This window comes from Piliocolobus tephrosceles, chromosome 11 (assembly GCF_002776525.5).
Source record: "Piliocolobus tephrosceles isolate RC106 chromosome 11, ASM277652v3, whole genome shotgun sequence".
In the NCBI taxonomy this organism is placed as follows: domain Eukaryota; kingdom Metazoa; phylum Chordata; class Mammalia; order Primates; family Cercopithecidae; genus Piliocolobus; species Piliocolobus tephrosceles.
Window position 1 is genome coordinate 65,727,372 of NC_045444.1, and position 14,144 is coordinate 65,741,515.

Genomic DNA, 14,144 nt, shown 5'->3' on the forward strand with positions numbered 1-14,144 from the left:
GAGAAAACTGAGTTTAGAGAGGTAAGAGAACTTTCCCACACAGATAGTAAGAGTCAGGGTCAGTGTTCGAACCTGTGGCTGCCTGACACCAAGTCACAAAATCTTTGCCAATTGTACTTTCTTAATTTACTTGTAACCGTTTCTTCATAATCAATTCATTTGTGGTACTTCTCTCAAAAACTCTCCAGCACCTGCACTGCAGAGCACAAACCAACCCCTTTAACCAGTGATTCTCAAAGTTAACTTTAGAACAATCTGAGGAGCTCTTAATAACACCCATGCCAACAATTCTGATTTAATTGATCAGGGTGGTGCGTGGGCATGGTATCGTTTAAAAATCTCCTGCCAGACGTGGTGCCTCTTGCCTGTATTCCCAGCTACTCAGGAGACTGGGGTGAGAGGATCATTTGAGCCCAGGAATTCAAGGAAGCAGTGAGCTGTGATTGTGCCACGGCACTCCCACCTGGGCACCATAGCAAGACCCTGTTTCTAAAATAAACAAACAAACAAATAAAAGTTTCCCAACTGATTCTAACATGTGGCCAGAGCTGAGAAGACTACCGGAAATGTGCATACCAGGCCCTCTGCAAACAACTTGCCTGCTTTGCCAACTCTTGTTTCTTGACAGTCCCTCACAGCCACCACACCCTCTAGGCATGACACAAACAGACCAGCATTTGGCACTAATCTGTACATAAAGAAAGAATGCCTAGCAAAGGAAAGAAACTTTTTTGTATTAAGATCTCTCTTTTTTGCACAAATGTTCAGCCTTTATAGTTTAAGGTTATAGTCTCTGAACCTATTAAAACTGTCTCACAGTAGGGGTTTAATGAAGCATCTTTCCCTGCTCTGTTTCTGCTGTCATTTTTCATGAGGCAAAGAAAGATGGAAATTCAAAGAATTTTAGCATTAGGTCAACTGATTGTGTCCCGTTAGCTCAGCCAATTTAGAGGATGGTGCTGAGACTAATATCACGGTTTTTCTGTTGTCCAATTGGCTCTTTATGGATTCACAAACACTAACCATACCCTTAATCCTCTGTAGAAAATACATAAATGCCAGCAATTATGCAGCTGATCATAATAGGAAAAGGGTATGTATGACTTGGTGAAAATCCAATAGCATCATCTTGAAACGCAAAGAAGAACATATTTCAAAGAGCAGCAGTCCAGCCAATTTGGACCAATTAGAAGACAGAAGGAAAATATCTAGTTAATCAATAGTCAGCTGATCATAATATTAATCAAACCTTTCATGCTTCAGTTCTGCAAGCTGATGTTGAATATAAGATAAAATCAATCCCATTTGGGCTCAGCTGAGATTTTGAGCTTATTAAACAAAAGGAATAAGTTAAATTAACATTCTAACTCAGCATTAAACCCCTAGAAGCAAGAGAATTCATCATAAAATGTCCGTCATCTCATCATGATTCTGTATTACAACCCCAAAGGTAAGATCACCCCGTGTTATGAGTTTCTCAGAGAACTAAATGTATGAGATTAAAAAACAGGGTGAATTCAGTGCAGCATTGAATCCCATCACATTTGCAGATTTAAGGTATGCTTTATTATTATTTTAATGCGGCTTTGGCCATTCTTCTTTTATTTTTTAATATGGTGGTGTGACTTGCATCGAGCTACCTTGAAAAGTTTTATTTCCAACACAAAGCTGAAATTCCCCAAGACCCTTAATGTTTTATACAGACACTCAAAAGTAAGAAAAGTAGAAGTTTGAGAGGGGGACACTCAGATGACTATGTACAATCATGAATTCTTGCAGAGTTGTTTCCAGCAAGTATGGAAGGTAAACATGCATTATCAGTTAGGCTAAGCTTGGATAGCAGAAATGATCATAGAGGGTCAATGCAACTCCTGCTCAGGACTTGACCGAACACCAGCTTTTTGTCTTGACCTTCTAGGCAACATACACTTAGGAGGACAAGGGCAACAGGCTGGATCATCATGCAGTTACCCAGTGGGATGAATTCTCCTCTATAGCTTTTCCCATCCATTAACTGCGAGTAGAAATCATAAAGTCATCTTCTAGCAACTTTACAAGCTTTTTCTGTGATAACTTTTGATCACATCATATTCCTTCCGTTTCCCCTCCGCTTCTTTCATCTGTTACCTTCTTTTAAATATGAACATATGTGTTATTCTCAAAGTAAGCCATGTGTACGTTAAAAAAATTTAAAAGTACAAGAGTATAATAGTTAAATATAAGTCTACTTCAAACAGCACAAAGAGTATACAGTTTAAAGTAATTTTACCTTGAACCCAGTCCCCAGTCTCCCATGAAATAAATTCATTCTTTTCTTTTTCCTGATCCCCTCCTCCTTCCCCCATACATATGTATATACATACATACACATATACAAACATACACACCTATCTTTTACACAAACAATATGTACTTTGTTCTGCATATTGCTAATTTTTCTTCTATTTTACACATTATTCCATATCAGTTCTTACAGACATATCTTATTATTTTAAATTACTGCATAATATCACATGGCATGGATGAACCATAATTATCATCTATTGCTGAGTATTTTTCCTATGTTTTTCTACTACAAATAACATTGCAATAAAATCTTTATGTATATGTATATGCAGACATGCAAGGAAATTTAATATTTTATGTGTCTTTGTATACATATGCAAGTACATCTGTTAACTAAATCTGATAGTGAAATTGCTGGGTCAAAAGAGCTATACCTTTTAAGTTTTAATAGTTATTACCACATTGCCCTGCAAATATTAAATGAAACAATTCATACTTCATACAACAATGTATGAGAGTGCCCCATGCCCACACACCAGGTAGCTCATTGTGCTACCATATGGTTTGATCTTATCCATCTGATAGATAAGAAAAATAGTATATTTGTTTTGTTTTACTTGAAGAACGAATATTTTTATGAACAGCAATATCAAATAAAGTATTGAGTACTGCACAAGTATTCACAGATCCTATATTCAAGTGTTCTATCCTTTAGTCAACATTTTAAGTCTATCACCTATTATCATACGCCAGGTGTTATATTGAGAGTCACATATTTAAAAGAATCAAGACATAGACCCTGTCCTCAAAGTATTCATAGACTAACAGGTGAGAACGATATTATAAAATAAATAATACACAGTATAAGTACAATAATAGAATATGTATACTGTCTGAGTGTAAAAGTGGCTATGGATAAAAAAACCTGTTCCTTAAATATACCTTATTTTATTATTTTTATGTAAATATATTTAAATATGAAAAAGAAAAATAAATACCTTGGTCAGCAAGAACCATGATTGTGACAATTACAGCTAATAATTATAGGTTCTGATTAGGTGAAGGACTATTTTACTTACTCATCTATATTTATTAAAATCAGAGTAGGCAGAATAATTTATAAAACTCTCCATCTTATTTGATACTTGTTTTGGGAGCTTACAACTTCATCTAAAAAATAAATAATAGGATTTTTTTTCTCTATCAATTTTGCAGCTATTTTTTAGCTCTTATTTTGAATGACAAATCAAAGCACAAACTTTATCCCCTGTCCTTGGTCCTCCCTCAACTCATTGGACCATTAAACTTTTACTATATGGTGATTCTTATTAACTATTGGATTTGCTATGCCATGCTAAAGAAGTTTGCCCTTTAGCATGAGATGTGTCAAGGATAGTTAATTATTTTACACAGAAAGCCCTTTCTGTAGTCAGATATGATAAACTGTGATAATAACATTAACATCATTGACTGGTAAGTCTACTTCTTGAGCTTTTAATCATCATTCCAGACTTCTTTAAATGCTGTCTTCCAATCAATAGAAACGCTTTAAAACTTTAGACTAAGGCCAGGCGTGGTGGCTCACGCCTGTAACCCCAGCACTTTCGGAGGCCAAGGCCGGTGGATTACCTGAGCTCAGGAGTTTGAGACCAGCCTGGGCAACATGGTGAAACCCCATCTCTACTAAAATACAAAAAAATTAGCTGAGCATGGCAGTGGGCACCTGTAGTCCCAGCTACTCAGGAGGCTGAGGCAGGAGAATCACTTGAACCCGAGAAGTGGAAGTTGCAGTGAGCAGAGATCATGCCACTGTACTCCAGCCTGGCCACAGAGCGAGACTCCGAGACTCCGTCTCCAAAAAAGCAAAACAAAACTTTATACTGGAGTAAAAGCAACTCACTAATGCTATTCTCTTTTCACATCTTGCCTTCATTTTCGCACCTCATCACATTGTTTATAGTCTCTACTGTTAAGTTCTCATTCAAATGCAAACATTCAAGCTGGGTTGCACATGGAACTGGGTTGAAGTTGGTGTGACGTATGAAAGCTGTTGAGTGGGGGTGTGGGGTTCGAGAGGTCTAGGTTTAACTTCTAGTTCTCCTGTCTTCAGCAAGTCACTTACCTTTTTGATGATGCTTGTTTATTATCAGTATAATGAGAAAAATGTTACTTTTCTTTATTTTTCAGGGTTATAGTAAGGATCAAATGAAATAATAATTGGAAATGGGTAAAGAGTTAAAAGCAAAAAAGTTCCTCAATTCCCTTTCAGAAACTCCCTTTTTTTCCTGCCCAGGCCCATTCTTTATGTGGCCCCCATCTACTCAAAGCCTCACATATTGTGCCATTTAACTTGTGTCTCCTGTAATCCAGCTCCATATCTCCCATCAATATCTACCTGTTTTAGGCTTTATCTTTCAGACCCTAATTTTTATTAAGACATCTATAATCGAAAAAAGAATCTGAAAATAACAACAGCAGAATTTTTTGAGTACTTTACCACATACCAAATCATAAATTCAATTGCAACCCCACAGCTTTTACTAGGATAATTTCTGATTACATCATATTCCCCCCATGTTCTCTCCACTTGCTATGCAAAAACCTTTATATATATTATTCTCACTTAATCTTTGCAACAAATAAAATTGAGCCTATTATTATTCTTGTTTTACAGATAAGGAAACTGAGACTTGGAAAGTGAAGTAATTTGTCCATAATCACACAGCTAAGTTGTGGTGGAACTGCACTTTGAATGCCTCAGAAACTGTTCCATAACCCCACTGCTCCACTGCTTCTCCTGAATGCAGAACTAATGTAATGAACAAATGGTCACTCATGCATTGTCTTTGAAATTTAACATGCTCATATAATCATAGAGTCTGAAGTTAGAAGATTATCCACTTTAACGATCTATCCAACCCTTAAACCTCCTTTATCATATGCCTAAGTCACAATCTGCCTTTTGCTTCAGTAACGCCAATGAGGGATCTGTACCATGTCCAAAAAATGGAATCCCTTCATCTTCAGACTGTTCTACTGGGAAGTTCTTTATATCAAGCAAAAATCTTTCTTCCTGAAAACTCGGTCTACTGACATTAATTTTACCCAAAAGCTTTATTGAAAAACTATAATTCAAATGTTACATAAAATAAGTCCCCTAATAATCTCTTCCCCTTGATAAGGTACTCAGTGCAACTTGACCAGGCTGGTCACCTTCGTATGAAAACATCTAAAGCCCTCCTCTGCATTTCACCCAAACTCCAGGCACGCTCTGCCCAGTTGAGCAAAGAGCAGGACTCAAACCTTCATTGTTATAGAGACTCTGTTTCTACAATTCCCATCTATGAGATCATTAAGATTGTGTGAAGCAATCATATCATGCTTTTGACTCATATTATGAGTTTACATTTTATCAGTATTCCTACATCGTTTTTCACTACTTTGTCCACTTACTGTTAGTTGAAACTGATCATGTTGGAGTTGGGCCACTTTTCTAGAATAGTTGTTTTAACTGAGGCTGCACATTAGAATCACAATAGGAACTTTAAAAATATTGATTCCCAGATAGCAGCCACAGACATTCTAATTTATTTAGTGTGGGAGGTGGCTCAGCATTTACATCAATTGTGTCTTCCTATATTTGTATTATCCCAGTTTGATAATATCTACAGATTTAATGGCTAAGTCATCAATGTTCTCACCAAGTCACTGCAGAGTCCTGGAGCCTTCCCTTCAGTTAATATTGGCCAAGTAGATTTTAGGTATAGATATTCAACCAGTTACAAATCCACGAAATTACACTGTCATTCAGTCCAGAGTTTTCTATTTTGTTCACAAAATAATATCAACAAATACTTTGGTGGTTTTTTGTTTGTTTGTTTATGAGACGGAGTCTCGCTCTGTTGCCCAGGCTGGAGTACAGTGGTGCGATCTCGGCTCACTGCAAGCTCCGCCTCCCAGGTTCATGCCATTCTCCTGCCTCAGCCTCCCCAATAGCTGGGACTACAGGTGTACGCCAACACGCCCGGCTAATTTTTTGTATTTTTAGTAGAGACGAGGTTTCACTATGTTAGCCAGGATGGTCTCAATCTCCTGACCTCGTGATCCGCCTGCCTCGGCCTCCCAAAGTGCTGGGATTACAGGCATTAGCCACCTAGCCCGGCCACAAGACTTCGTTAAATGTCTCACAGAGAACTAGTCTAGAGCACTGGTTAAAAGCATGGATTCCACCCCCCACTGCAAATTCAAATCTCAGCTGAGCTAGCTAGATGACTTTGGGAACGTACCTTAATCTCTCTGTACTTCAGTTTCCCTAATGCTTACCTACAGGATTGTTGTAAAGATTAAATGAGTTTATACATATAAAACGTCTTGCATATAGTTAGCTTGAAAGTCAACTACCATTCCTATTATGAAGTCTCATTATACACCATTTATTGCATCCACTCCATTTTAAAAGGACAATGATAATATTTGCTGCTGGAGAGCTGATCTGATGCGATATACAGGCTGAGTGGTGAGAGATAGTGAGTTACCTCTAGGTTTATCGATCATAGAACAGGCTCTTCTAGAGGGATATAAAGCACCACCAAGTCTTTTGAGTCTTAAGCTGTTGCTTACAGTACTCTGATGAATAGTTTTGTTGGTTGAACTATTTGGGTTTAGAACTAAGCATAGTGGGGTATCCAATCCCAGTTTGAGTCTTAGCTATCGTGTTTTCAGGGTGTTAAAGTCACTTTTCTAGTTTATTTTTACTTCAGTTGAAGCTTTTTACAGCTTAGATGGAGTTTAGCTTTATTGTAGGTTTACCTTAAACATGCTTTTCACCAGATTTTATTAGTTTCTGTTAATCATATGACCATGGTGGCTGGCACAAAACTGACCAACCCTGGAATATCTGTGTAGCTTAGTCAAACTTTCGTTTATTGCTGGTTAAATCAGTTGTAGCTGAAGCAAGTGATAAACATCAGAGATCATTTCCAAGCCATACCCATTTTCTCCTTACCCCAATTAAAGCATGACTCACAGCCCATTACAGGATTTCTAACTACTGCTGGAGTGGTATTCATTGCTTACTCACCTTACTAAATCACACAAAAGTGGCTATGTACTTAAATTACACTAAATCCAAAAGCTCCTAGATTGAGTTAACTAATTTATTATAACTATACTATTACCCATTGTGTAATAATAAAAACACAGAATGTATGGAAAAATGTCAGAAAAAAAGAAGTCCTTTCAGATTCATTTCTAAATCTGCTTACTCCTGGATATTTTGAAATTTCTTCAAAATGTAGCCTGCCCTTTCCCAGCACGCCCCAAGAATCCTGAGTAAAGACATTTCCCTTTAACTTGCTGGAAGGAAGGGAAAGTTCTAGATATAAAGTCATTTCTTCCATTATCTGCTTAAAAAATACCACTAACGGAAAATGAATCAGAGAAATAGAAAACTAGCAATACCATAGGTCTCCAAGTGAAATTCACACACCAAATTTGAAATGTGAGCAAAAAGATGATTTGCTAAATATCCCAGTGGCATTGCAGAGTCCCTGGAAGAAGTCAGCGACAGAGGGCTCCTCATCTCTGACAGGCTAGGTGTTCTCTGGGGGAGGCATCTTTTTATCATTCAATTGTCATTTGCCAAGAAAAGATAGCTATTGACCAGTATCACGTTTTAAGAAATTAAAAGAAATAGAGTCCTTCAAATTAAGAACTTTAACTTACCCTTCAGTACCTTTTCCAAAAATTTGAGGACAAATGTCGGAAGATCTTTAGGGATTGAAATTTAGATTATGGATTCACATTGGTATTTTGCCATAACAAACATGTCACACAACCAAATAGGACTGAAGTAAGTAGGAGGACATTGATGCCAATATGGGGACTGGAGTAGAGTATTTAAGGTAAAAAAAAATCAGAATCTTTTCCTAAAGAGCATAGTTTAAATACAAGAAAAGGCAACCAATATCAGTTTAAACTAGTAGAAGAAGTAACGCATAACACGATAATGTTTATGACTAGGCAAAAGTAGGAAACAGATTGATGAGTGGAGGTGAAAAATATCTTGGGAGATTTAAAATGATCAGATTGAAATAAGGGTATAGTGTTAACAGACAAGAAAAAAAGGGAAGAAAATAGGAATTTGTCCACTAGGGCAATAGACACTGAAAAAACGAACTAGATCATTTGGTGGGAGTAACATTTTATTCAAAGAAGATATGGTTTAGTAAGAAGTACTTTCTTGGGATGGTAGACTTAATTCATTTCCAAAACTTGGGTTAATGACACTCACATTCAATTGATCAACTCAGGCTCAAAACAGGTTCCTGGTTTGAATGTTGCATAACTGACAGAGAACTGAGGTGGCATTTTAGACTGGAAACAAAAAGGTTAGGTTTAAGAAATTATTCCAAACATATTGTCTATATTATTTATTAATCAACTGTAGGTTCTCCTAATAGCACATTCTTTTATGGTACATGTGGTTCAGTTCTGTGATTTTTTTTTCTCATTTTGAGAATCAAATTATACACTGATGTCTAGTTTTGACTGTTAAGGATATTAACAAAAAGGAGGAGGGGAATATTAGGAAGTGAGAAAAGAGAAGAAAGGTAATACAGAAGCTGAGTGGGCAAAGGGGATTTTGCAATATAGCCTGAAGTGACACGAAGACTCTCAGAAAAGGACCCCTTTATTCCACAGGGAGGTTGTCCCATATCTAAGAGTAACATTCAGATCCAGGAATAGAACATTCTGCTCTGTTCCAGTGTGGTTAAAATTGGGATAGCTTGGGTCTGGGAACGGAGTTTTGGTAAACAGCATGTGTACAATTAATATTACATTAATATGTTATAAAGTTGTTATAAGAATTCAATAAAAACCTACCTATAAATATTTTGACATCATAGGAGGCACACAGTAGGTACATAATAAATATTGTATCTATTCTATTTTATTCAGCTATGGTAAATTGAATAATTAAAGGATCCCATAGATTGTCTTCTAGGTCAAGTTTGCAAGTTACTCTGCCTCTCTGAGAAATCTAGCAGGTGGCAGTCAGAACTAAGTCCTAAAATCAAAAGGGTAACAAATATTTAAATAAAGGCCAGATGAACAGGTAGGAGAGGAGGCATTGAGAGAGGCACCTGTCATTACGCATCTTAACTACAACAAAACAAAATGAATTTATAAGTATCTCAAACCTGCTAAGGAAGGAAAATCCTGAGAATATTCTAGTTGACAAGGGATGACAATTAGAAATTAATTGTATAATACTCATTATTTATTCAAAATGTTACTGACACTTATTTAATGTGCTGCCTTTATTATACTAGTAATTGTAGGAGGCATTCATTTATTATTTGTAATTTAGATTCCATCAGTCCTTTATTTCTTGACACCATTTTAAGTTTCTCAGATAGCAACTTTCCTTCCCTAGGAGTTTTCAGGCATCCACCCTAACAGTTAAAACTGATCACTTTTACAGGCATGTGGAACCTCCATTCTGGCATTGGTAAAACCAATTTTCTAGGCCATTCCTGGAGACTCACTTTCTTATTTAGAAAGTAGGTAGAGTTTCCAGATGAAATACGGGACACTTAGTCCAAGTTGAATTTTGGCTAAACAACTAACAATTTTCAATATTAAGTATGTCTCAAATATTGCATTGGATATATACTAAAAATATTATTTATTGTTTTAGCTAAAATTCAAATTTAACTCAGAGTTCTATATTTTTATGTGCTAAATCTGGAAACCCTAAAACTTGATGTTCCTAATTTATTAATAGGAAGTAGGGAAAAAAGTAAGTGAAAAGACTGAAAGTAAATAAAGCTTTAAGGTAAGAAGCCACTTTCTCACTAAAGTATACTCATCTTAGCAATATACCTCAAAAGAAACTACAAACTCTATAAATTGCCCAAATTATTGTTGGATGTATACAATCAGGAAAGCCAAATTGGAATAGTACTTTCATTTTGCAATCATGTTTCTCAGCTAAAACAGGTTTATATCTGCTATTTTTTGTAACTAATCATTTTTAAGATCTGCTGAAGAACAACTCAAGATGCTATACCTTAATACAAAAGAGAAACAATGCAGGCAAATCACTGAGATTTACATCCTCACGATTTCCTAAATCCTACTACCTCTGAAGGAGAAATTGCTACTAAGACTTCAGGCAGATATGCCAAATTAATCCCTTATTTCCTCCGAGTGAATGTCCTATGTTCTAGGTAATATGACAAATGTCACTATTCTAAGAGAATTCTAACATTCTAAAACTTTTTTTTAAAAGGTTTTCATTTACTAAACATGTTACATCATCAGGAATTTCAAAGAGAAAATGTCAATGCCCTCTAACTTTCTAATTCTCAACCCACGAATCCAATTTGTTTCATGGGCTTTGGGGAACTAATAAATACGAGATATTTATTTGTAAGTCAAAATCTAAAATTGAGTCCCCCTGACAATCCGATGATGATTTGTGACATAACATTCCCAAAAGAATAGAAGAAAAAAAAGTTTCACATTTTGCTTCATCTAAAAACACAAAATTGTTTTCTAATTACAATGGCACATATTACACCCTGCATTTCAATAATATTTTATCTTGACTCTTTACATGTGTAACCACTTAACCTAGGCAAAGATCTAATAATTAAGAAGAAAAAATCATGAAATTCAAGATTTATGAAGTGTTTTCAGTTCCACTGTCAAGACCACATGAGGGAAAAAGTATATTAGCACCATCCCAATATGTACTCTATTCCACCTGCATATTCATTGCCACAGTGCAAAGAATCAGCACAAAAATAAATAATCCACTAAACGTCCTGGTAATTTTGATGACCTCTATTTCAAAATGCATTATGACAAGCACAACTTTCAACCAGGGTTATCTTCTGATAGAAAGAGAAGGCTAAAGAAAGCATCCTTAGCACATTGACAAATGCATTTCATTTTTATTCTGTGGAAACAAACAAAAACTGTATTTAATATTAGTATCATTTTAGCATTTGAGAGCTTTTGCTTTTCTAAATGAGACCACTGCATGAAAGAAGGCACTTTTTGGGTCAAATTTCTAATGTATCTACAGGCTGTTTTAATTTTATTATTTAACTCACCCTACTCATAGCATATACATGTACAACTAAGTATGAATAGCTTATATCAATTATAAGATGTATTAAAGCCTTTCCCTCTCTCCAGCAGTGCTCTAGGATGCATTATCAGACAAGCAGATAAGTGTAATGATGAATTGCACAATATGGCCAACATTAATAGAGTAGTTTTCTACAAATGTATTGCAAAAATAAATACTTCACATTTCAGAACATAACTATTTCAATGTCACATGTCAGCAAAGGAGAAAGTGGCAGATATTAGCAACTTTAAATCTGTAGGTCCTGGATTAAACAATATAAAGGAACTTGAGAGAAATGACAATGCATCTAGAGAGTAGATGAGGTTGAAGGTAAGAGTCTATTCTTCAGGGTCTAATTAGGTTCTTCCCATCTCTCCACTTTTCCTTTTTTTTAAATCTTCATAGAGACGCCTTAGCAGAAGCTATCAGTTTTGACAGTACACCAAAATCCTGGCAGTGAACCATAAATTGACCATTACCATAAAAAGATCTGCTAAATGAGAAACCATGTGCTCAGTATAAAACTAATTTCATGCTTTCCAAAGCACACAGTGGCTTCTAGCAAGATAGTGGCCCTGGGACTTGCCGAGACAGATTGGCGAACACAAATGGTTTGCTCCTGATGCGTCTGCTTAGCCAAGCTTTACGTGTACTGGCAGTAAAAGAGGTTCTCGAGTCTTCTATCAAACAAATACACACTTAGTTATAACTTCAAAGCTGAAAGCTGTGAAACAGCTGCCTCAAATAAATATAGCAGGAAAAACACATACACATATACACACACACACCCCATGTGCCATGCTAGCTGCTTCCAATCAAAGAAAAATAGATTCCCCTGCCAAACTAATGTACTAAACAGACACTTAATAAGCATAATGCTATGTAATACATTATAACCCTCACACTCCATTCATGCTTAGAAACATAGGAATTAGAGTTTAGCCAAGCCAAAGCAATAGCACTCCATCTACTTGGAGGCTAAGTTTGTACCTGCCCATATCTAGTTGGCTTTCAAATACCATATACTTACAAGCCTACATCAAACCTTTCCAAGCATGATTACCTAGTAATTTAACCTCTCCAGGTCAGTGCAGGTACTTCATGTATATTTAAATGATAAAATCTGCTGCCTTTAAAACATCTCAGCTAATAAAAACACACTTCATGAAGAAATACTGCTAATATCCTCCCGTTCTCATTCGGCACACTGTCACTAGAAATGAATTACTGTTGGTTTTCCAGTGCATGACTGGTCATAACTTTTAATTATTAATAATGTCGAGCTTGACAAGGTGTCAACTGCAGGATGTAATCCACATCACTTACTTTCTTATCTCAAAAACATGACTTGTCTCCTCCTATCTGTTTTCCATGTCAAAGATTCTACAAAGTACACTTAGTTTATAGCCTTTTAAATACATCTGAAACACATAATAACACTGCTAATTACCTTCTTTCAGTAATGGTAGCAAATTGCATAATATCACTGACTTGTTCAGAATGTTTAAAATGCAAAGGAAGTCACCTACTGATAAGATGTCCTCGGCAAACAGCTAGCACAGAAAGAAAGGGCTGCTTATCACACCCATTCAAGGAGTTACTTCACAACAAAATTAAAGAATCATATATTTTGCTCTTCGGTTTTACTCCTTCAGGTGTGTCCGTACGATGTGGTAAACACAATTGATGACTCCACAGGATTCAGAACAACGTACAAAAGAATCTGTTACTGACATCCCAGACCCCAGCATCCAAGTTTTAGAATAAAAATGCTCACCTCTGCTAGGAAGTCCACTCCACATCCTGGCAGGGCTCTCACCAGCGTCGAGAGCAACCAAGTTGGATAAACAAAACTTCCAGTATGTGACCAGGGTAATGCACAGCGCTACCGAGACTTGGCTCCAGCCCTGATTATCTGTGTGACAGCACCACGTTATATCAGTGCCGCTCCAAGCCTTCCCAGTTGCTGGCTTATTGCACTGCTCATTGAAAATCCTTTACACGCTGGCAACATTTTAGGGAAGGACAAGTACACTCTGAGTCATTTGTAAAGAAAGCAGAGCAATTTCAATTCTATATCTCCATGCATGCTGAAACCAGAAGCACTGTCAACGTACAAGTCTGAGGTGGATTTATGCTGAGAAACAGGCAACCTAAGCCTTCATTATCAATGCATGAAATCAGCCACTGTGATCAAATTCAAGCAAACCACAAAAAGGATATGATTATGAAAGTCTCCACAGATTTAGCACCAAACCTCATGGAATGAAGAATCATCTATTGAAATTGTGTAAATGTTAAAAATAGCTCTGGCTTTTCAACAATGAGCAGGATACAGGGAAGAAATCAGTAGTCTATATTATAAGGACTTATAAAGGCTGCATAAAGCAAAATAGCTGTAGGTTCCTGGGACTTAGCTATAGACAAATGAAATCACTGGAGACTATTACAATTATAACAAAAATAATTCCATATATTTGACACAGATATCCATTAAAGGGCAAATCAAACATCCTTTAACTCCTAAGTGCCCATCTCTAAATTAAAATAATGGTGATAGTTAAAAATGTGCGATGTTACGCTAGCACCAGGACAAAATACCATCAATTTTCCTCTAAGACAATTTCATAAACAATAAAGATTTAAATCTATTCTGTGTAACAATAAACATGCAAGATAGATATTTTTAACACTATAATCTTTGCTCATTATT

General features: G+C 36.3%; 1 protein-coding gene across 6 annotated transcripts in view; it reads right to left on the minus strand.

Moving 5' to 3' along the window:
• Positions 1-14,144, minus strand: part of ZNF385B (zinc finger protein 385B) — a 423,521-nt gene that overhangs the window by 298,611 nt on the left and 110,766 nt on the right. The window contains exon 1 of one of the 6 annotated variants that reach the window (XM_023212351.1): positions 13,209-14,006. The exons of the other annotated variants lie outside the window; for them this stretch is intronic. Within the exon in view, the coding sequence (XP_023068119.1) occupies positions 13,209-13,233 (25 nt within the window). The 5' untranslated portion in view covers positions 13,234-14,006. Of the gene's footprint in view, positions 1-13,208; positions 14,007-14,144 lie in introns of those variants that run through there. 6 annotated transcript variants of the gene reach the window in all.